The sequence below is a fragment of the Apiospora hydei genome, assembly GCF_038363865.1.
Source record: "Apiospora hydei strain CBS 114990 chromosome Unknown utg000002l_segment0_segment0, whole genome shotgun sequence".
Taxonomy (NCBI): Eukaryota; Fungi; Ascomycota; class Sordariomycetes; order Amphisphaeriales; family Apiosporaceae; genus Apiospora; species Apiospora hydei.
Window position 1 is genome coordinate 2,201,268 of NW_027117361.1, and position 18,689 is coordinate 2,219,956.

Sequence of the window (18,689 nt, forward strand, 5' to 3'; positions counted from 1 at the left end):
CCAGTGGCATTCGGTGGTGGACCGGGGACTCCACGTTTGAGATTGCTTGGCTTGGACCGAAAATGCCCTTCATGCCGCATTTTGATTGCGCTCCATCAGGGATGTATTGGGTTAGCACTCATTGTTTTGGCCTCTTCGATCCGACCTTCTAAAACTAATGCAACCTTTTTCTGATATCCATCCCTATTTGCTGATCTGCAAATGGCAACGGCGCCAAAAAATAACCGTTAGTGCACCGATGAAACCTGATATAGACAAGGACCGCCCAGAGAAGCAGACGGTCCTGACGAGAGAGCGGCCAATGACAGGGCAGTCGCAGTTTAATCAAGCATCCAACCCCGTGACAGATCCAGCAAATCCTTCGGTTCTTGATTCTCTTGGTGCTTGGTGCCAAGGTGTTTGGCCGAGAACAGCAACGTTGAGGGAGGGCCACTTGCAAACAAACAGAATCTCTGCACCTCTACTACAGAGTACTACAGAGTACTATTGTATGTATTACAGCCCAAAGGATATTAGGTCGTCAAAATGGTCAAAACGCGCCCCACGCACCCTGCCAGAAACATACTGTGGTACGCGATGCATGCTGTCCCAGCTGCCAGCTACCACCTCCCTTGTTCTGCCCTTGCTCCCAGACACGTGCACCCGCATCTTTTGCGCGAGACCCAGCTGCAAAACCCCGTATTCAGACCTCACAAGCAGGCGATCACTTACCTTTACCACGATGCGATCAATCCAGGCCTGCCTACACCCGTCACGGCGGCTCTTGGGTACCTGTAAGCAATACGGTATCCATTTTGCGATTCGTTCACGAGAATGGCTCCCGGCTTTCAGCGCAGCGCAGACAACGGCTAAGACGGGACGTAGAGACCCCATCCATACGAGTATTACGAGATTCTGCAGTATATCGGATGATGCGGGAGGATACTCGGGAGGGGACCTCATCATACCTATCATCCTCGCACAGAAAGAAAAAGAAGAAAAAAGTGACAGGGAGATCTCGCGATCCCTACCGCATCTCGCGAGCGGCAGGAAGCATATGCAGTGCACAACCGACGTCAGTGGTTGTCGGTAAACCCTTGAGTGCAACATTGCAGCGGGAACTTGAAACGTTCGAGAGCAGGGAAGTCAAATGCAAAATATGTCAATCGCAATTCTCGTGACTAGCGGGCTGGAGCGGCCTCTCCTCTGTCTTTCTTCAGCGGAGGTGTAATTTTCAGGGGGTAAAACGCCTGTGTAAAGGAGAAAACAACTGCCCCTCCTCCTCCTCCTCTCCCCCTCCTCCCTTGTCCCCTGTTTTGCCAATGGAAAGCTGAGAGAAAGGCAAATCCGATGCCAGAAGTGAAGTTCGATTCCCTCTCCACTAGAAAGCGAAAACGCCCAGACGGGCCACCCGAATGAACCCTTCCCTTTGGTTGATGCCTTGATGCTTCCCTGCTTGCTCTGCCCTGTCTGCGTGCTCAGTGCTCACCTTGGTGGGTGGGTTGCCTTGGCGGGTTCGAAACGAAAAGGCCGTTAGGAGAAAAGGCTGGACCTGATCAACGCGCGCACCGACTGCAGTTCATTGAACACTGGAATACTTCGTAAACGGTTCCCATCCCAAACCGTTAAACGTTGGCTAACAAGAAGAAGAAGAAAAAATGAAACAGTTAGTCGAACGTTGAGAATCTGGCGCGTTGAGAAATATTCAACCATTGATTCAAATTTCGACGTGCATTAGACGTCCCTCGAGCGCTGACCTTGTACGTGAGCATTTTCAGATATCTGAACTGCAGTTCATTGGTAGGTAATCTTATGTAATTTTATCCAGGCTAGCCTCCTACGGCGTTTACCTCACCGCCTACGGTTGTCGGAACGCTGAAGCCCACCGGCGCCGACATTCTGCCAGCGCCGCTGCTAAGGCGCCATGCCCGCCACTATTCGCCCAAAATTATAGGTTAAGGTCAATAGTAATGTTAAGTAGAGAGGACCGTTACCGGCTGAATCACCCAACCATCTCCCCCAGGCCGCCCGTAGAATAGATTTGTGAAATTCTATCTCCGTATGCTTCCCCGACTCCGTCCACTTTGTCCCGGCGCTCCTCTACGATTCTCTTCTACCTTCCCGTCCCGCTCGTTCCCCCGCCTCGGTAGATTCGCAGGCACAATGGCACCAAGTACGTTGAACCCCCCTTTCCCCCTCCTCTCCTCCCGCCTCCTTTAAAGAAAAAGCCCCTCGACGGCACTTTTTCTTCTTCGCGGCGGTGATGCGCAAACCAGAATGTGACAAGTGCGCCCGGCCTTGCGCCGGCTAGAGAGCCAGCGTGCGACGATCCCCCGACAAATAAGACATTGCTGTGCTTCCTGCCGGCTCCATCTGCCACCCCAACGAGTGATACAGCCGTGCCTGGACTAACACGAACCCCGCAACCCACAGCAGGCCAACAACCCACCGACCGCCGCCCGCTGGTGATCTCGGGCCCCTCGGGCGTGGGCAAGGGCACCCTCTACAACCGCATGTTCGAGGCGCACCCGGACAGCTTCACTCTGTCCGTCTCGCACACCACGCGTTCGCCGCGCGCCGGCGAGGAGCACGGCACGCACTACTTCTTCGTCCCCATGGAGGAGTTCGAGGAGCTCATCGTCAAGGACGGCTTCGTCGAGCACGCCAAGTTCGGCAGCAACCGCTACGGCACTTCCAAGAAGACCATCGAGGAGCAGACGGCCAAGGGCCGGGTCGTGGTGCTGGACATTGAGATGGAGGTAAGGAAGATCCACATACCCTGCCCCCTTCCTCTTGCAACCAGGCCCATATATGCAGAGAGCGCGCGCATTTGCTAATGGTTTCTACTTCTTCTATATAGGGCGTAAAGCAAATCAAGTCTTCCGGTATTGACGCCCGCTACGTCTTCATCAAGCCCCCTTCCTTCGAGGCGCTCGAGCAGCGCCTACGCGGGCGCGGCACCGAGACCGAAGAGGCAGTCAGCAAACGCCTGGCTCAAGCCAAGGTTGAGCTTGAGTACGCCGACACGCCCGGTGTTCACGATATCATCATCGTCAACGACGATCTTGACAAGGCTTACAAGGAGCTGGAGGACTACGTCTACAAGTCATAGAATACGGGCAAGCGACCATACACACAAGACGAGGGCTTTAGATGTGGTTTCAATTAGACTTAGGCTTGGTATAAAAGTGAAGGCAGCTCCTGCGCAATACTACAAGGAAATAAATAAAAATGTCTCGGATTCTCCAGTCTGGAGATAATCCTGCTTGCTCTGCTTGCTTTCCCAACACATGACATAACAGGCTTGAACAACCCAAAATTAGGCCAAGTGGCCATGGATATCTCTCGAATGTCGCCTCTCTTCCTCTCTAACACTGCCCAGATCTATTAGACATTTTTGGGGACTATAACTTTTGTGGTCCACTATCCATGTCTTCGCACGTTAACCGTCCATGCGACTAGTCGCAGAGTCATAACTGGGAAAGCGCGATCTTTTTGTTTCCCTTAAAGCATGGAAGTAGATGAAGGATACCTCGGAGAATGTGTGTATGACCCAATGGATGGCAATTAGTAGCCGTTCATGGTCATGCGGTTCGAGTTCCTGCTAAGCTCGCGGTCCGCAGCAGGGCTGATAGGTCGGCTGCCATGGCCTTGCGCGCTGCTCTCCTTCAGGGCCAGCAGTTGCTTGGCACGGAAGGTCTCGTAGTGGATCTGGGAGGTGGTTTCGATGAGATCCTGCAGATGGGTTCCGGAGCAGGAAGTTTCGCAGGTAGACGAATTCGCAGTGGTTCTCGTCCTCGACGTTAATGACGCCCCACCGGTTCTGGCGTCCACGAACCTGCTTTCCGTTCACGATGATGGACTTCTCGGAGCCAACAACAGCGAAGGGCACGAGACTCTGTAAAGAGGGTTAGTAAATGACAGCAACAAACGAGCAACGGTTGAATTACCTTGATCTGTGTGTTAACAGAGCGCTCCTCGTCGTCCAACTCCTCGTTGTCGTAGGGGTACATCTTAAGGTTGTGGAAAGCGAATTCCTCCTTGATGCGCTCCTTGAATGCCTGTCTCTCCTCCAGGGTCAAGGAGTCGGCCTTGGCAATGACGGGCACGACGTTGACAACATCGGACAGCTTCTTCAGGACAACGATGTCAATGGGCTTGAGGGAGTGGCCAGAGGGCTGGATGAAGAACAAGCAGGCGTGGATACGGGTGTCCTGGATGTATCGCTCACGCTGAGCAGTGAGTTCCTTACGCAAGTACGCGGAGTGCTGATCCTTGATATACTTGACGATAGGGTCCCAGCAGCGGTCGTTGTTGACGAGATCACCATATCCGGGGGTATCGACGATGTTGAGTCGTAGACGGACACCGTTCTCCTCGATGATGTGCGATACGGGGTGGATCTCGGTAGTGGTACGGACGGGCTCATCGGGGAGCAGTCTGCCCTTGGAGTCGATCAGGTGAGAAGCGAAAATGGTGTTGATCAGAGTCGACTTTCCGAGACCCGTCTGGCCTGAGTGATGGATTCCGGTTAGCTACATCGCTCAACTTCAATAGACGTGTTCGCCCGGTCGCCTCAGGTGATTGCGTCGACCAAGATCGGCCGAGCGATCAGGACAGCTTCGTAGAACTTACCGACACAGATAACGTTGAACTGGAAACCTCTCTTCAGGAGCTTGCGCTCGATCTGGGAGGTGATGCTGTCGAAACCGACATGGCTGTTGGGGAAGACAGTAGGGGCGGCCATTTTGTCCGGTAGTCTGGTGGAATGGATGTGACTGTATTAGGGATGATGAAATCCAAGTCGAAGAGGTAGTTCTGTTCCTAATCCAAGAAACGGCCTAAGGACGATTGATTGGATGGTAGAATGAATGAGCGGAAAGGGGGCAGACGCGAAGTGAAAGTGGAGTTCGGTATGGTTGAAGATGAGAAGTCGAAGGAAGTCGGCCACAAGAAATGGGTTAGAAGAGTCTCGGGATTGAAACGAAGGCGATGCGAGGCCCGAATTAACGCTGTTGAGAGTTCCTGCCGTAGGTTTCGCAGAACTGAACTTGAGAGAGTTGCAACTGTCAAGACGAGGGTGATTGACTTCGGAACTCGTGTTCAACCAGGTGGTCTTGCAGTCTCTCTCCCTCTTGAGGTACTGCTGCGACGGGTACCAAATAACACTAATTTCCGCTGCAAGGTAGGGAATAATTGGATGGGCAGGTGCCAAATGCGACTTATCGGGCTGGCTGCTAGTCTGTCGCTTCTCCTCTGCCGGGACGCCAACCGTGGGTTAAGGGGTCGAGAGCAAATGGGCGGTTCTGATTGGCCCGACCGCCGTCCGTGCACCAGGCCAGTCTGAGTCTGGAGAAAAAGAACGGGCCAATTCCAAGGGTCGCGGCCGCCTGATGAGTTGATTTGCATTGAATGAGCTTTACCTAATTGCGCTGGAAACTTTTTTCCAATCAATTGCTTTGGCGCGAAGGCTGGCCAAGGTTGCTCTGCCCAGGGGAGCTACTACTCTGGGGCCCAAAAGCACTGGACGGCAATCTAAAACCTCTTTTTGCCGACTCTCACGTGGAGCCACGACAGACAGCAACGACCGAAATATTGTGCGCCGACGCCGACACCGATTGAAGGGAAAGAGGCACACAGGCGACAGCCAGTACAGGATCAGCCGAGGGTGGTGCATTTCGACTTGCCTAGCATGGCTGCGATACAACAATTCCGTTTCGCTTCGGCGGTATCTTCGCTGCTGCCTCGAATGACCTCTACGCCATTTGCATCCTCTTTCAGGTCCGCACTTCTCTTCTCACAGCAGACACGGCAGGCGCCATATCAGACATGGCCGTCACTCGCTATTGCGATCCCTGCCGCTATCCAGAGCATACCGGGTCTGCTGGGTGACATCTGGGAAGGCATTCTCAAGGCCGTACCCAAGAAGAAGACCTCGCACATGAAGAAGCGACATCGACAGATGGCAGGCAAGGCCCTCAAGGATGTGAACAACCTGAACAAGTGCCCTGTGTGCGGCCACACAAAGAAGATGCATACCTTATGTCCTCAGTGCATGGGCAGTAAGTTGATCCAAACAGACCGGTTTCGCTGGGCGACTGGCTGCATAGCTGACAAGGCGACAGAAATTCAAAATATGTTCCCCAACACCTCGGCAGAGAAGAAGATCGACCACGCATGAACGACACATGATTAGTATTGTCAAATGAAAAGGGGATAGATACTGCATCGGGTTGGTGTTCAAGGTCGGATTGTAAATGGCCTTCTATTCATGGCTGAAAGCTCTATAACTCAAGTGTATCATAACCGAGCACTGTATACTATATATCATGTACATGAGATCATTGATACGATCTATTGAAGCTTATGTCAGAAATGAAGCCGTATATTTATGACTTGCTGTCCTGCGTTGAAGCTGTTCGTCGCCTTTCAACATGGCGCATACATTTTCTGGATAAGTGATGCAATGCAATCCAATGCCCGAGCTTTTACTCTGGACGTGGAACCCCACCAAGCAGAGCGATCAGAATCAATATCAATAACGACCATAGCGAGTTGTCCATGTTCATTGGCAGACGCTGCAGCTAGGGATCATGAATATATCTATAATTCTATATGGAAGGTGACCAGTGTTTAAGCGCTTTGTTTGCGCAGCATTTGACATATCCAGACGTACTATTCTTGTTGTGAGGTGAAGCTTTCCCACCACAGATTGCCCCACCAAAGCTTTCCCATCTACATTATCACCACCGTCATCAAGAGAGGAACACCAACTTCGTAGCACCTTGCGCGCCTGTTCTCTCGGGTCGGCAACATGGTATGGGCACAAATTCGCATATTTTAAAATGTCAACTTACTAATAAGTTCTTCAGTCGAAACAATATCTTACCGCGCATACGGTGGACAACGGTAAGCTCCTCACTCTGGTGGCCCCCGAAGAGAGAGGGTGTGTGGCATCCTGTCCCATATACTTACTGACTTTCCTCAGCCCATATTGCCAACATCTTTGCGATCGCCGCTACGAAAACCGCCGTTCTCTCCGCCTCCGGCTCCTCCTGTATAAACGTTCATGCGACAAACAAAGAGGCATACCCTCTGGTGCAATCCATCTCGAATGCGCACAAGCTTGGTTGCCACCACTTAGCCGTGTCTCGCGATGGAAAGGTCGCCGCTTCGATAGGCTTTGCGGGCGAGTTGAAGACATGGAAGGTTTCAGATACGGGCTCCGGTGATTGGGAGCCTTATGTCGATGTCGCCAATGGTGGCGAGACCAATGGCGAGGCATGGGCGCTTGCGCTGAGCGAAGACGGCTCCGTCCTGGCGACAACTACTCACAGCGGCCGAGTTAATGTATGGCGGTTGAGGGATGGTTCGAGCCAGCTTGCGCAGCAGTTTGAGCCGGGCTCCATGGTCACCAGCGCCTTTGGTATGTCGATTGACATAAGCCATGACGGCAAGTACACGGCAACTGGCCACGAGAATGGGGCCGTCTACATTTACAACAATGAGACGGGTCGGATCGTGTATCAGCTACCTGGTGAGTCAAACCGTCAGCCCGCTCAAGGCCATTTTGTACTGACCAATCTCTAGGCCTTGCGAAACCGGTCCGCGCCGTGGCCTTCTCCCCGGCCGGAACTAAGCTTGCGGCTGCTGGTGATTCCATGACTATCGAGCTCTACGACCTGCAATTCGGCGAGCACGTGGCTCAGTTCACGGGGCATGCAGCATGGATCATGAGCATTGACTGGAGCGATACGGGCGAGTATCTTCTCAGCGGAGCGTACGACGGTAAAGCCAAGGTGTGGTCCATCGACAAGCAAGCTTGTGTCGCCACCCACAGCGAGACAGAACAGGCACTTCTCAGCGTCAAGTGGTTACCAAAGACGGGGATGAACGAGATGTTCTGCACGGCCGGTGCGAACAAGAGTTTGACGTTTTACCGCGAAGCCACAGGCACCGCATAATGGCCGCAAGAGAAGATCATGACGTTGCATTACTGGGCATGGCGTTCAAGAGATGGCTACTACATGACATGTATGGATGAAAAAGGGGGACAGTTCTATTCACCTGCATTGAACTGGATTTAGAGAGCTTGGAGCATCAATCAACCTCGTGAGCAGCTTAACCGGCTGGCCCGTACGATTCCGGTGTAATCTTTCTTCGTGACAACAAGTAGCTGGGGATATACAACCAACATGATGCACAGCCAGTTGCATACCTCCATTGGCACTCTTTACGGGCAGGTTGTCTCAAATCGAGTGCAAATAATCCGTACAGCCTTGGCCCTACACAGAATCTGGTACTGTAGGCTATTTGGCAGCTAACAAAGAAATCACGTGCAGTCGTAGTCGTAGGTTAGCTTGCTCGCGTTGTCCGTCCAACTTGGGCCCGTTTCCCCAACTGCCCCAACGTCATTGCCATCTCACCTACAGCAGGTGTTCCCGCATTCCTCCACAACTTCTTAGATCCCCCTGCGCCAATCCCATCAAGATCGTACATAGACTTAGAACGGGAGAGCAGCCTGTCGCAAACATCATTCAAGAGCCATTCTTACTATTTGACTATTGGTTACTCGTTTGCATACGTGATTGACCCCAAATACGCATCATTACCTATCCAATAGCACTATCATCACCATGCCCGCCACACGCCGCAGTACCCGCTCCTCGTCGCAACCTGGCGGAAAGCAAGCGACGCTGTCATTCCACAACCGAGTGACCAAGGCGGTCCCGAAATCGAGCAAGAACCTCGTTTCGTCTCCCTCAAAGCAGTCGCCGCTCTCCAAGCACGTTATATCCGCTTCGCAAGAGGAGGAAGAAGCAGCCCATGCACAGCCCGCCAAGGAAGACATTGTCATTGACGATGCTACTGTCGAGTCCGAACCGGAAGAGCCTTCGCCGGTAGCGGAGAAGGAGGACGACGCCGTCGAGAAGACTGATGCGGAGCTGCGGGCAGAGAATATCACTGGGCGCCAGGTGGACCAGTATTGGCGCAAGTTGGAGGGCGAGCGCATTGCGAAGAGAGTGCACCAAGAGGATCTGAGTCTGGCCGAGAAGGTTTTGCGGTATTTCGATGTCAGCTCTCAATACGGTGTAAGTACTTCGAAATCGGATCGTGTTTCAATCATCTTTCTTGCTTATTCTGGCTTTACTGACTTGAACTACCTAGCCTTGCGTTGGAATCTCGCGTCTGAGACGCTGGCAACGAGCAGATAAGCTCGGCCTCAACCCACCGCCTGAGGTCCTGGCTGTCCTCCTCAAGGAAGAAGAGAAGGGAACCAAGGGAGTCGAGAGGGCGCATATGGACACCATACTGAACTCTACGGCCATCGGAGTTTCCTGAAAGGCTGGGCAAGCTGTTTTCGACATGACACAAGGTCTCGAGCTGTGCGAGACTTGAGGCTACGGGCGATCTTGCTATCTACGAACTGAATTTGCTTTGCGTATATCAACTTGGCTTGCTTGGGGTGTTCAGGAGTTTGGCCTTCATGTGACTCTAAAATAGAGGGTTTCGTCATGAAAGGAGCTTTCAGGCTCCAAAATGGGTTTCGACGTGCATAGTTAGCGGTCACGACAAAATACGCATTGATTCAACCAGAACTTCTGCTCACGCCATTCAAAGCAAAATGTCTGGGGATATTTCGTATATTGTATTTTGAAGGGTCTTCTATCTCATATCATTGGGCTTGTCCACGACAAGCGCCAAGCTTTATTCGGACTATCTATCAAGAAGAGGCATAGGTTTATGCTGACTCGCGCCCGTATCGTGTAGATCGTATATGCTTAAAAGAGTTTAATATGGACAATGCGAAACATGCCACTGGCTTGGGGTTTCGCGCTGTTAATAATAGCTCTCAATGGCATACCTGACGTTGCTTCAACCATTCTACGTTATATAGTTGTACAGTCGTCTTGTGACTTGTGTTGGCGTGAATGTTTACAGGTAAGTCCTAGGTCGAAAACAGAGGCATTCTCCCAACCACTGCAGCTCGATACTCATGTCTTATCTATCTGAATCATGGCGTTGATCGTGGACAGAGAATCTTCGCCGATGTCACGTAGAAGGCATTAGGGCTGGGTATACCGCCCAGGTCTCGTCCAGGTTCTAGATTCCATAGCAGCGCAACTGATCATGCCAATGGACCGGTATGCAGGTATAGCCATGAGATAGACATCCTAAGGTCCATTGCTACTGTTCGTGTATATATAAGCCCAAAGCGTCCTTTCCTTTAGTTGGGTGGCCTCAATTACCAGCGCTTCGATCGGCAGCAACATTACCAACAACTCAACTCATCCAAACCTTTCCACCGAAAGTCATCCTAGAATCCTCCTAAGTTGTTCGCCAACATTTTCTGCTTCCTTTTTATCAAGCAAAGCAAACAAGATGCAGCCCGCCTCAATCACCATCACTCTTCTTGCCATGGCTACGGGCGCGCTGGCTGGCGTAGCTAGCACCGCCAACTACGACCCTGGCCTCAAAATCTTCAAGCGTCAGAGCGATGACGCCGTGTGCTGCTGTTGTCAAGCAAACGGTGGATGTGTATGTCTTTCTCCTTTTCCCCTTCCACTCCCTTACCTCATCGTAGCATCGTCTGTTCGCTGCTGGGGTTTTTACTTGACTCGAAGCTAACACTTGACAACAGCTTTGTGAGGCATCCCAGGACCGCTGTGGATCAGATTGCGGCATTATTGGTTGCGTCTTTACCTGCTTGAAGAAGGATTAGGGCTATGCGGGTCTGAGACCGGATAGGGGCACATTGATAACCGCTGGGTGAACGGCTGGCAAATGGCGGGTTTCCAGGGCAGGATACCTTATGAAAGGCTGGAAAGGGGGGGTGGACCGGTCTTGGCTGGAGTCGATGCGGGTGGTGGTTCATCCCCACGATACGTAACGACATACCAATGAACCCCAATGCTGTATTCCTTCTCAGCTGGTGTTTAGATGTGTTTCCGGGCTTGGCCGTCATGAAGTGACTTGTACATTGCTTGAGCATTTACCGACAAAGATGCATAACACTCATTCACTAGAAGGGTTCCAACTACACCCTTGCCGTATTATTCTTTTGCAACGTATGTGGCGCGGCCTAGGAAACGCAGAAGTACCTGCGCCAGCAGCTGGGTGCCGGTCAGGTGCAAACTTTTCGAGGGAACACATATGGAGCTGCAAGTAAGGAACCGATCCCGTAGATATGATGAAGATCATGTCTTAAGTCCCCTCCAGGTAGGGTAGAAGAACCGAGCCGAGCTCGGTGCCGACGTTCGGCACTCATCATCAAAGACAGACTTGGCCCTGAGTTCAAAAGAGGACGGACGACGGCCTCCGAGAGCTCTAGGATGCGGATCTTACCAGTTCGGTTCAACATGAAGGAGTGTACATAAATCATCACGAGCCTGCTAGCATATAAACAGGTCCTGGGCGTTTCAGTCGGCCCCTGAGGGGTCTTAAAGGTGAATGGAGGGATAATATTATTACTGCAGGCTGGCCTGTGCTACAGTTGACTACATGTGTTACAAGGTCTCCGGAAACAAATTTTCCATGAGGATGGGGTATGATGTGAAGCATCACGTCGAAGTAAAGCAGCAGGATCTTGGTGGATGAGCGTCATCAGAAGGGGTCAAAAATAAGAAAAATCAATAAACATTACCTGAGTGGCATGTCATATCTAGAACCATTGCTGGTGATTAAAAAAAATTAAAAGAAAAAAATTGCAAGAGCTCAGAGTAGGGTATTCGAACTGCATTCCCCCGGGTTAACCTGACGAAAGCCATCGCTGCTCCTCGGGGGGTGTACAAGTGAATTTCCTACCTTACGAAAAACCGAAGTTAACATGTAATGACACCTTTCACACAATAACAAGCTTCATCTTCGTAGGCCAAGGCCTCCTTCCATTCGCTGGCTCCTGCTGAGGATACCTAGGTAAACTGCACCCAAACGAAACAATCGCACTAGTACCAAATGCTTCGCGTACGATGATGGGGCATGGTATACTTGCCTTCTGCTTCCAGCTGCTTCATGGTGTCGTACAGGAAGAAGTCAATCAGGATGGCGTTCACCTTAGCCTCTGGATGGGCTCGGTTGATCTCCCTCCTGAGCAACTCCACGCACCATATGCTACAAGCTGAAGGTAGATATGTGAGTAAGCACTGATGGTACATATGAGCCGGGTTTGCATCTCTTACCTCTGAGCTGAAGTTCATATGCGGATCCACTCTCGATGATATCCTCCTTGTTAACCATCGCCTGCAGGGGCGGGCTGTACGATATACAGCCCAGTGTCGCCAGGATCTGCGGTACGCGGTAGTCGGCGAACATGGTGATCTTGTCGATGTCCCTGAACTCGCCCCAGTCTTCGCCATTGAAGCAAGCCCACACGTCGGCCACGAAGATCTGAGCTCGCTTGAGTAGCCGTATGGGTTTCTTGCGGCTCTGGAACATGTGCTCGTCCCGGAAGCAGTCGAAGTCGCGCGCGAGCATGTTCACGAGTTCTGCGGCCGACCCGTCGGCAGCATCAATGAGATTCGTGACACTGCACGAGTATTTCTGCGGGTGGGAATAGTTGGTTCGGGTTGGCTTACGGAGCGTTTCGGACCCCTTGCAGAGAGGGAAAGAAGGAAAGGGGAGAAGGACCTACCTCGTACAGCACTTTCCCTGCTTCGCGCAGACAAGTGAGGCGTTCCTCGAGTAATGGCATCTCTTCTTCGGTACATGACCGGAAGACATGCCGTAATGACTCGAGGTTGCACTCGTCCTCGCTTTGCCAGTAGTGAGGGTCGGTGATGGGGATACCTTTAAAACATCGATCAACAAAATACATCATAGCACTGACTGCGCGAAGATTCGAAGCGCGGCACATGTCGACACGAATACGGCAATGAGGGAGTTGGTCGGAATTGCACACACCTTCCTCCAAGGCTCTCTGCAACGCCGCGACGAGGCTCCAGTAGCCTGTCCAGTTCTTATCTTTGTAGTTGATGGCGAACCGCTCGTCTTCGGGCTTCAATGACCAGAACGAGAAGTTCAGCAAGTCCATGGTGAAGATGAAGGCCACGGTCGACTCATCCTTGCTCTTGGGATGCAGCTCGTGTTCAGCCCAGCTGGCCGTTGAGAATCCCTTGGATTGCATCTGCGCATGGATGATCGCCGCGGCATTCTTGCATGCCCGCATATCCACGGCAACGTCAATAGAGTTGTCGTAGACATACTCGGCTCCTTCGAGGACGCCCGTCTCTGCCTCGGCTGATACGTTAAGCTTCCCCTGAATATGCTGACGGAGGAGCTCGAGCAGCTCGGGATCAGCCTCGTCATCCGACATTGTGTATGGTGTCGTTACGACGAAAGACACGAATCAAAGTCTTTTTGGTCTGTCTCGGTTCTGGCAACGCCGTATACGGTTGTTCCACGATATACGATATGCACCGAGTGAGGGTTGTTGTGGACTTGAATGCCTGAGGCTTGAAGACGTGAAATTCGAGCCCAACCTCGAAATTTGTGGTAGCGGGTCAAGAAGTTGGAGCATCAAGCAAATACCAGCCTTACTAACTTATGTATAGTTATTAATGTACCTACATAGCACGTGAATAAAAACAACAGGAAATATCCATATGACCATGGAATCAACCAAGGGTAGGACAGGCAACAGGTATGCTCTGTCGATTCGCATCACCAACATATCAGATCAGGAAGTCCATTGAAAGCCTCCAACTCATGCGCGTTTCCGTGCCGGTGCCTTTTCCCCTCTTCGTTGTTTCTACTGGCCATGCATGTACTCTGTAGGCAAGTAGGCAGCTAGGTACAGTTCCCCTGCAGGCTGCGGCGTGCAGGAGAACCAAGCCAATTGCAGCAAGCACTACCGTCTTACCGTGCACACCCTGCTTTGCTTCCCAGTCAGCGCGTTTGGGGCGTGCAGGAGGGCGTCGGGGCGTGTTCCAATTGAGGCCCGGTCCAATTCCGTCACCGGCGGCGAGCGGGAAAGAATCCGAGTCACTGTGAACCTGCCCGTGGGACCCCCTGGCGTAGAGGTAACCATCGTATGCAGTATGCATTCCGTCTGCCATCAATGATCCATCGAATGGAAAGCAACCGGCTGATCTGTGTACATACATCAAATAGGTACGGCCTCATGTAGGTTGGTACATGTATCCAACTCCAGTAACACCCATCGGATATCCCATCATCCAGCTGACCGAAGTTCCCCAGCTTCATCTATCGGAAAATATACATGTACTTGCTTATGCATCTGGTGGTTCAACCGTTGTGCTTCCATGGTGGGGGTGCGTAAGATCAATTGATCGGTGCAATGATTGATGTTTGCTGTGCTGCTCATCGCGCGCCAGTGAGGTAAGTAAGCACAGGCAGGTCGATACCTGTACCGGGGCGTGGCTCAATGACGGATGGATTTCCATGACGGAACACTCCAGGTATCCACGTACCATTCTAGGCAGGTACACCTATACCTGAGCTCGCGGAAACTAGCACACTTCACTCACTGGAGCGCACCTACAGTACTACCTACTTGCTAGCAGTAGCAGTAGCAGCGTAGCACCCAAGGCTCACACCTCGCGCCATCCCATCGAATCGAGGCTGAGAAAATAGTGAGCGCCTGCAACTTTTGATTTATTAACCTAGACACGACTAGATCTGCAGTTTCAACCATCCGGTCGTCTCTTTTCACATTTGCGCCTGCTCGCAAATTCCTGTCACGACTTTTCTTTCCCAGTCGCGCCTCGAACACACACCTGCAATCCTTCCTTCGTTCATGCATCCCACCCCATCCATGACGGCAACTGAAGTGGGCTGGAGCTGTCTTTAGGTATCTCACTTTCCACCATGGCGCAGGCTCCAAGTCGCGACAGCTACAATCGCCAGTCGTTGACCAATGGCGTCAATGACGCCGTCAAAGCCGTAAGTCTATCCCCTTTTCCCTTCCTCCTTGTCGCTACGTAGCTACCAGCAGCTACGCGCCTGCTTTGCTTCATGCACAATGAGCTGTCTGCCTGCGCATTGCTTTGCATATGTCGACCACCGTCGCAAGCGCAAACATGACAGCTCCAGTCGCGCAATACATCTCTACCATGCGAGACCTTCGCACCTCTGGCAACTCAGCGTCCTACTGAGAACTTATGCCCACCATGGAATTGCTCGAAGATACCGAACCCGTCGTGTTACTGACCTACGTCTCACAGGCCAAAGTTTTGATGGTCGGTGCTGGCGGCATCGGTTGCGAACTCTTGAAGAACCTCGCCCTGACCGGGTTTGGCGAAATCCATATTGTCGATCTCGACACGATAGACCTGAGCAACTTAAATCGTCAATTCCTCTTCCGACACGAACATATCAAGAAGTCTAAAGCATTGGTACAGAAGCCCCGGCGTGAGGTGAGGTGGTGGTGAGTGTGTGCTAATCGGCTGGCAGGTAGCGAAAGAGGCGGCCGAAAGCTTTAACCCGAACGTCAAGATCGAGGCGCACCACGCGAACATCAAAGATGCGCAGTTCAATCTGGAATGGTTTCGCGGTTTCAAGCTGGTTTTCAATGCGCTGGATAACCTGGAGGCGAGACGCCATGCCAACAAGATGTGCCTGGCGGCAGATGTGCCCTTGATCGAGAGCGGTACGACTGGTTTCAATGGTCAGGTTCAGGTCATCAAAAAGGGCGTCACGGCGTGCTACGATTGCACAACAAAGGACGTCCCGAAGTCATTCCCAGTGTGCACCATCCGAAGCACCCCGAGCCAGCCTATCCACTGTATTGTTTGGGCCAAGAGCTATCTTCTGAATGAAGTCTTCGGCATCAGCGAAGATGAGGCGGCTTTCGACCATTCGACGGATGCCGACAATGCCAAGGAGATCGCAGAGCTGAAGAAGGAGGCCGAGGCGCTGCGAAGAATCCGAGAGTCCGTTGGCACCGCAGAATTCCCCAAAATGCTGTTTGACAAGGTCTTCAAGGCCGATATCGATCGATTGCGATCCATGGAGGAAATGTGGCAGTCGAGGCAGAAGCCGGAGCCCTTGGACTACGACGTCTTGAAACCCAAAGCTCCTGCAGTGACCCCCGAGTTACTGCAGGACGGGCAGAAATTGTGGTCTTTGGAGGAAAACCTGGCGGTTATGAACGACAGTCTGGATCGCCTGAGCAAAAGAGTGGCTGAACTCAAGGCGGCTGGAACAGCTCAGCCCACCATCATGTTTGACAAGGATGACGAGGATACTCTGGACTTCGTCGCGGCCGCTGCCAACATTCGATCGTCCATATTCGGCATTGAGCGAAAGTCTCGCTTTGATATCAAGCAAATGGCCGGCAACATCATTCCAGCCATTGCGACCACAAATGCTATTGTGGCGGGTCTCTGTGTACTGGAGTCCTTCAAGGTACTTCAAGGCGAGTATGAGAAAACCAAAGAGGTAAGAAACAGATTTCATCTGGCCAGATCTGGACAAGAGCTCATGCGTAACCTTACAGGTATTCCTATCACCCTTCGCAACCCAGCGTCTTCTGAGTGCGGACAAGCCTCAGCCTCCGAATCCAAACTGTCCAGTCTGCAGCGTTTACCAGACGAACGTATACGTGGATCTATCACGTGCTACTCTCAAGGATCTGGTAGGCGACTTCGTGAGACTGCAGCTGGGTTACGGCGACAAGGAGCTTGCTGTCAGTACCGAGGCAGGTGTTCTCTACGACCCCGAGGAAGAGGACAATCTCTCCAAGAAATTGGGCGAGCTCGGTAATTATACTCAGCTTTCATGTGTTATTTGGTATTATTCTAACAAACTTGTGCAGGAATCAAGCAGGACACATTTGTCACCATCGTGGATGAAGACGACGATGACGTCTTTGTCAACGTCGTGCTGAACATTCAAGAGGCGTAAGTTTATTCTACACAACATGACCTACAGTCAACTGACCTCCGCCGCAGCAAGGAACCTCTCACGGATAAACCCATCAAAAGCCTTGAGCCTGACCAAGCACCCAAAATTCCTCGCAAGCCCAAGAAGGAGCCTGCCAATGAAAGCAATGGTGTGAACTCGGATGGCGATGCAACAGTGAAAGATCTAAAGCGCGCCCGAGAGGACGAAGGCGATGTGCCACCTACCAAGAAGGCAAAAACAACTGGTGCAGACGACAACGATGTTGTTCTCGTTGGAGATGAGCCAAGCACAGGCGGGGCTATTCTCATTAACGATGACTAGTCCAGGTATGCGGCAAGAACCCGACAGATCTTCCGTCAGGTAGCGCTGAGGCCACCGTCCAGGTTGAGGACGGTATTGTGTGCATATGGATTCTTAACAAGGAACGCAGCAGCATCGGCGACTTCCTCCGCCGACCCGAGCCGACCCAACGGGATGAGGCTTTCTAGATTGGCCGACTTGGCGATTGCTACAATGTACATTAGTGAACACACACATCTCGAGGAGAGCAGTGCATGGATGGGAGTTGGCTGCTGGCATGAGAATTTTGAGCGAAATGAGCAACTTACAGGCGGTCATTTCGGTCTGGATATACCCAGGGAGGATGACATTAACCCGGATGCCAAATCGGCCAACCTCCCACGCCAGAGCTCTCGTCAAACCTAGGGCCACGAGATTAGATAATTAGATGGAACGAGAAATATCTCGGAATACTGAAACACATGACATACCCACGATGCCGGCTTTGGATGCCGCGTATACACTTGCACCCCTTCCAGCATGGGTTGCGAGAAGACTGGAAACATTGACGATACAGCCTGTTGCATATCGGTCAGTTCATCATCGTTGTAGCGAAAGCCCTGGCATTGGAACTGACCAGATTTCTGTTGCATCATGGTCTTGACCACAACTTGGCAGCCATTTATGGTGCCCTCGAGATTTGTGCTCAGAATCTCTCTGATATCAGGCACCTCTGTCTTGAAAAGGAATGAATTTTGGGTAATGCCGGCCGCATTAATGAGAATATCAACTTTTTGCTAAACCAGGGGCAGGAGGTAGCCAGATTAGCTTGAGATGATCCAGGCTACGTTTTCCTTCTTCTCCTTATAACTCTGCCCAAGAGGAATGGTCATCTTCTTTTTCCCCTTTGAAGAAGAATCGGATGAGGCGGTCACGGTTGGCCAGGGGCAATTTACCTACGTTGTTCGTCTTCATCCTTTTCATCAAGTGATGCCATCCACTCTGGTTGGCCACGTCAAAAGCATAGGTGTCGTGCGCAAGGCCGGGCTTTAGGTCGAGGCTCTGCAGCGCCGTCTGCAGCCTCGCCTCGTCGCGGCCGACGAGCGTGATGCCGGCGCCCTCGGAGGCGAAGTGCTTCGCGATGGCGAGGCCGATGCCGCGGCTTCCGCCCGTCACGATGGCGCGGGCACCGGCTAGGGAACGCATCGTCGTGGGATTTGACAGAGAAATGTCTATTATGCAATAGTGCAACGGATTGGCTATATGGTGGTGTCGATATGGCAGGCAATGCGGGCTGTCACGTGCTGCGGTATGTCTGTCGGGATGGGGATGTGATGTGATTTGACGGATGCAATTATACGCAAGCCAAGATGCGAAGTCCGATCCTGATCGTACGTACTAGTAGTATTAGGTCAGCTTGGTGCCGCCTACTCGCCAGCAAGTCTACTTATATATACGAGAAAGTTCAACTCAATGCATTGGTCCACTGAACGAAAAGGCTACAGATTACTGAATCGTTTGATCCTATGGGGAACAGCGAGTGACGTGAGGAAAGATATGTGACGATC

The 18,689-nt window shown here is 52.0% G+C and overlaps 10 protein-coding genes across 10 annotated transcripts; 7 read left to right on the forward strand and 3 right to left on the reverse strand.

Moving 5' to 3' along the window:
- Positions 1-2,142: 2,142 nt before the first annotated feature.
- On the forward strand, positions 2,143-3,091 carry PG997_000716 (guanylate kinase; the record flags this gene model as incomplete). The annotated part of the gene is made up of 3 exons (XM_066805031.1): positions 2,143-2,152; positions 2,416-2,738; positions 2,840-3,091. 3 exons carry the CDS (start codon positions 2,143-2,145, stop codon positions 3,089-3,091), a joined length of 585 nt encoding a protein of 194 aa, XP_066674804.1.
- A 455-nt stretch (positions 3,092-3,546) lies between these two features.
- Positions 3,547-4,726, reverse strand: PG997_000717 (uncharacterized protein; the record flags this gene model as incomplete). Its single annotated transcript, XM_066805032.1, has 4 exons — positions 3,547-3,714; positions 3,755-3,877; positions 3,930-4,492; positions 4,615-4,726. The coding sequence occupies 4 exons, from the start codon at positions 4,724-4,726 to the stop codon at positions 3,547-3,549; spliced, it is 966 nt and encodes a 321-aa protein (XP_066674805.1).
- A 945-nt stretch (positions 4,727-5,671) lies between these two features.
- Positions 5,672-6,160, forward strand: PG997_000718 (mitochondrial 54S ribosomal protein bL32m; the record flags this gene model as incomplete). The annotated part of the gene is made up of 2 exons (XM_066805033.1): positions 5,672-6,041; positions 6,090-6,160. 2 exons carry the CDS (start codon positions 5,672-5,674, stop codon positions 6,158-6,160), a joined length of 441 nt encoding a protein of 146 aa, XP_066674806.1.
- Positions 6,161-6,793: 633 nt separating this feature from the next.
- PG997_000719 (WD40/YVTN repeat-like-containing domain protein) lies at positions 6,794-7,943 on the forward strand (the record flags this gene model as incomplete). Its single annotated transcript, XM_066805034.1, has 4 exons — positions 6,794-6,796; positions 6,852-6,888; positions 6,968-7,516; positions 7,570-7,943. The coding sequence occupies 4 exons, from the start codon at positions 6,794-6,796 to the stop codon at positions 7,941-7,943; spliced, it is 963 nt and encodes a 320-aa protein (XP_066674807.1).
- A 672-nt stretch (positions 7,944-8,615) lies between these two features.
- On the forward strand, positions 8,616-9,321 carry PG997_000720 (DNA polymerase delta subunit 4; the record flags this gene model as incomplete). The annotated part of the gene is made up of 2 exons (XM_066805035.1): positions 8,616-9,071; positions 9,148-9,321. The coding sequence occupies 2 exons, from the start codon at positions 8,616-8,618 to the stop codon at positions 9,319-9,321; spliced, it is 630 nt and encodes a 209-aa protein (XP_066674808.1).
- A 1,041-nt stretch (positions 9,322-10,362) lies between these two features.
- PG997_000721 (uncharacterized protein) lies at positions 10,363-10,702 on the forward strand (the record flags this gene model as incomplete). Its single annotated transcript, XM_066805036.1, has 2 exons — positions 10,363-10,518; positions 10,622-10,702. 2 exons carry the CDS (start codon positions 10,363-10,365, stop codon positions 10,700-10,702), a joined length of 237 nt encoding a protein of 78 aa, XP_066674809.1.
- Positions 10,703-11,924: 1,222 nt separating this feature from the next.
- On the reverse strand, positions 11,925-13,291 carry PG997_000722 (uncharacterized protein; the record flags this gene model as incomplete). Its single annotated transcript, XM_066805037.1, has 3 exons — positions 11,925-12,097; positions 12,159-12,519; positions 12,611-13,291. The coding sequence occupies 3 exons, from the start codon at positions 13,289-13,291 to the stop codon at positions 11,925-11,927; spliced, it is 1,215 nt and encodes a 404-aa protein (XP_066674810.1).
- A 1,514-nt stretch (positions 13,292-14,805) lies between these two features.
- On the forward strand, positions 14,806-15,092 carry PG997_000723 (uncharacterized protein; the record flags this gene model as incomplete). Its single annotated transcript, XM_066805038.1, has 2 exons — positions 14,806-14,884; positions 14,965-15,092. 2 exons carry the CDS (start codon positions 14,806-14,808, stop codon positions 15,090-15,092), a joined length of 207 nt encoding a protein of 68 aa, XP_066674811.1.
- A 15-nt stretch (positions 15,093-15,107) lies between these two features.
- On the forward strand, positions 15,108-17,163 carry PG997_000724 (ubiquitin-like activating enzyme; the record flags this gene model as incomplete). The annotated part of the gene is made up of 5 exons (XM_066805039.1): positions 15,108-15,332; positions 15,391-16,377; positions 16,436-16,697; positions 16,754-16,838; positions 16,890-17,163. 5 exons carry the CDS (start codon positions 15,108-15,110, stop codon positions 17,161-17,163), a joined length of 1,833 nt encoding a protein of 610 aa, XP_066674812.1.
- A 35-nt stretch (positions 17,164-17,198) lies between these two features.
- PG997_000725 (NAD(P)-binding Rossmann-fold containing protein) lies at positions 17,199-18,327 on the reverse strand (the record flags this gene model as incomplete). The annotated part of the gene is made up of 5 exons (XM_066805040.1): positions 17,199-17,350; positions 17,451-17,543; positions 17,613-17,699; positions 17,759-17,918; positions 18,082-18,327. The coding sequence occupies 5 exons, from the start codon at positions 18,325-18,327 to the stop codon at positions 17,199-17,201; spliced, it is 738 nt and encodes a 245-aa protein (XP_066674813.1).
- Between the last annotated feature and the right edge of the window lie 362 nt (positions 18,328-18,689).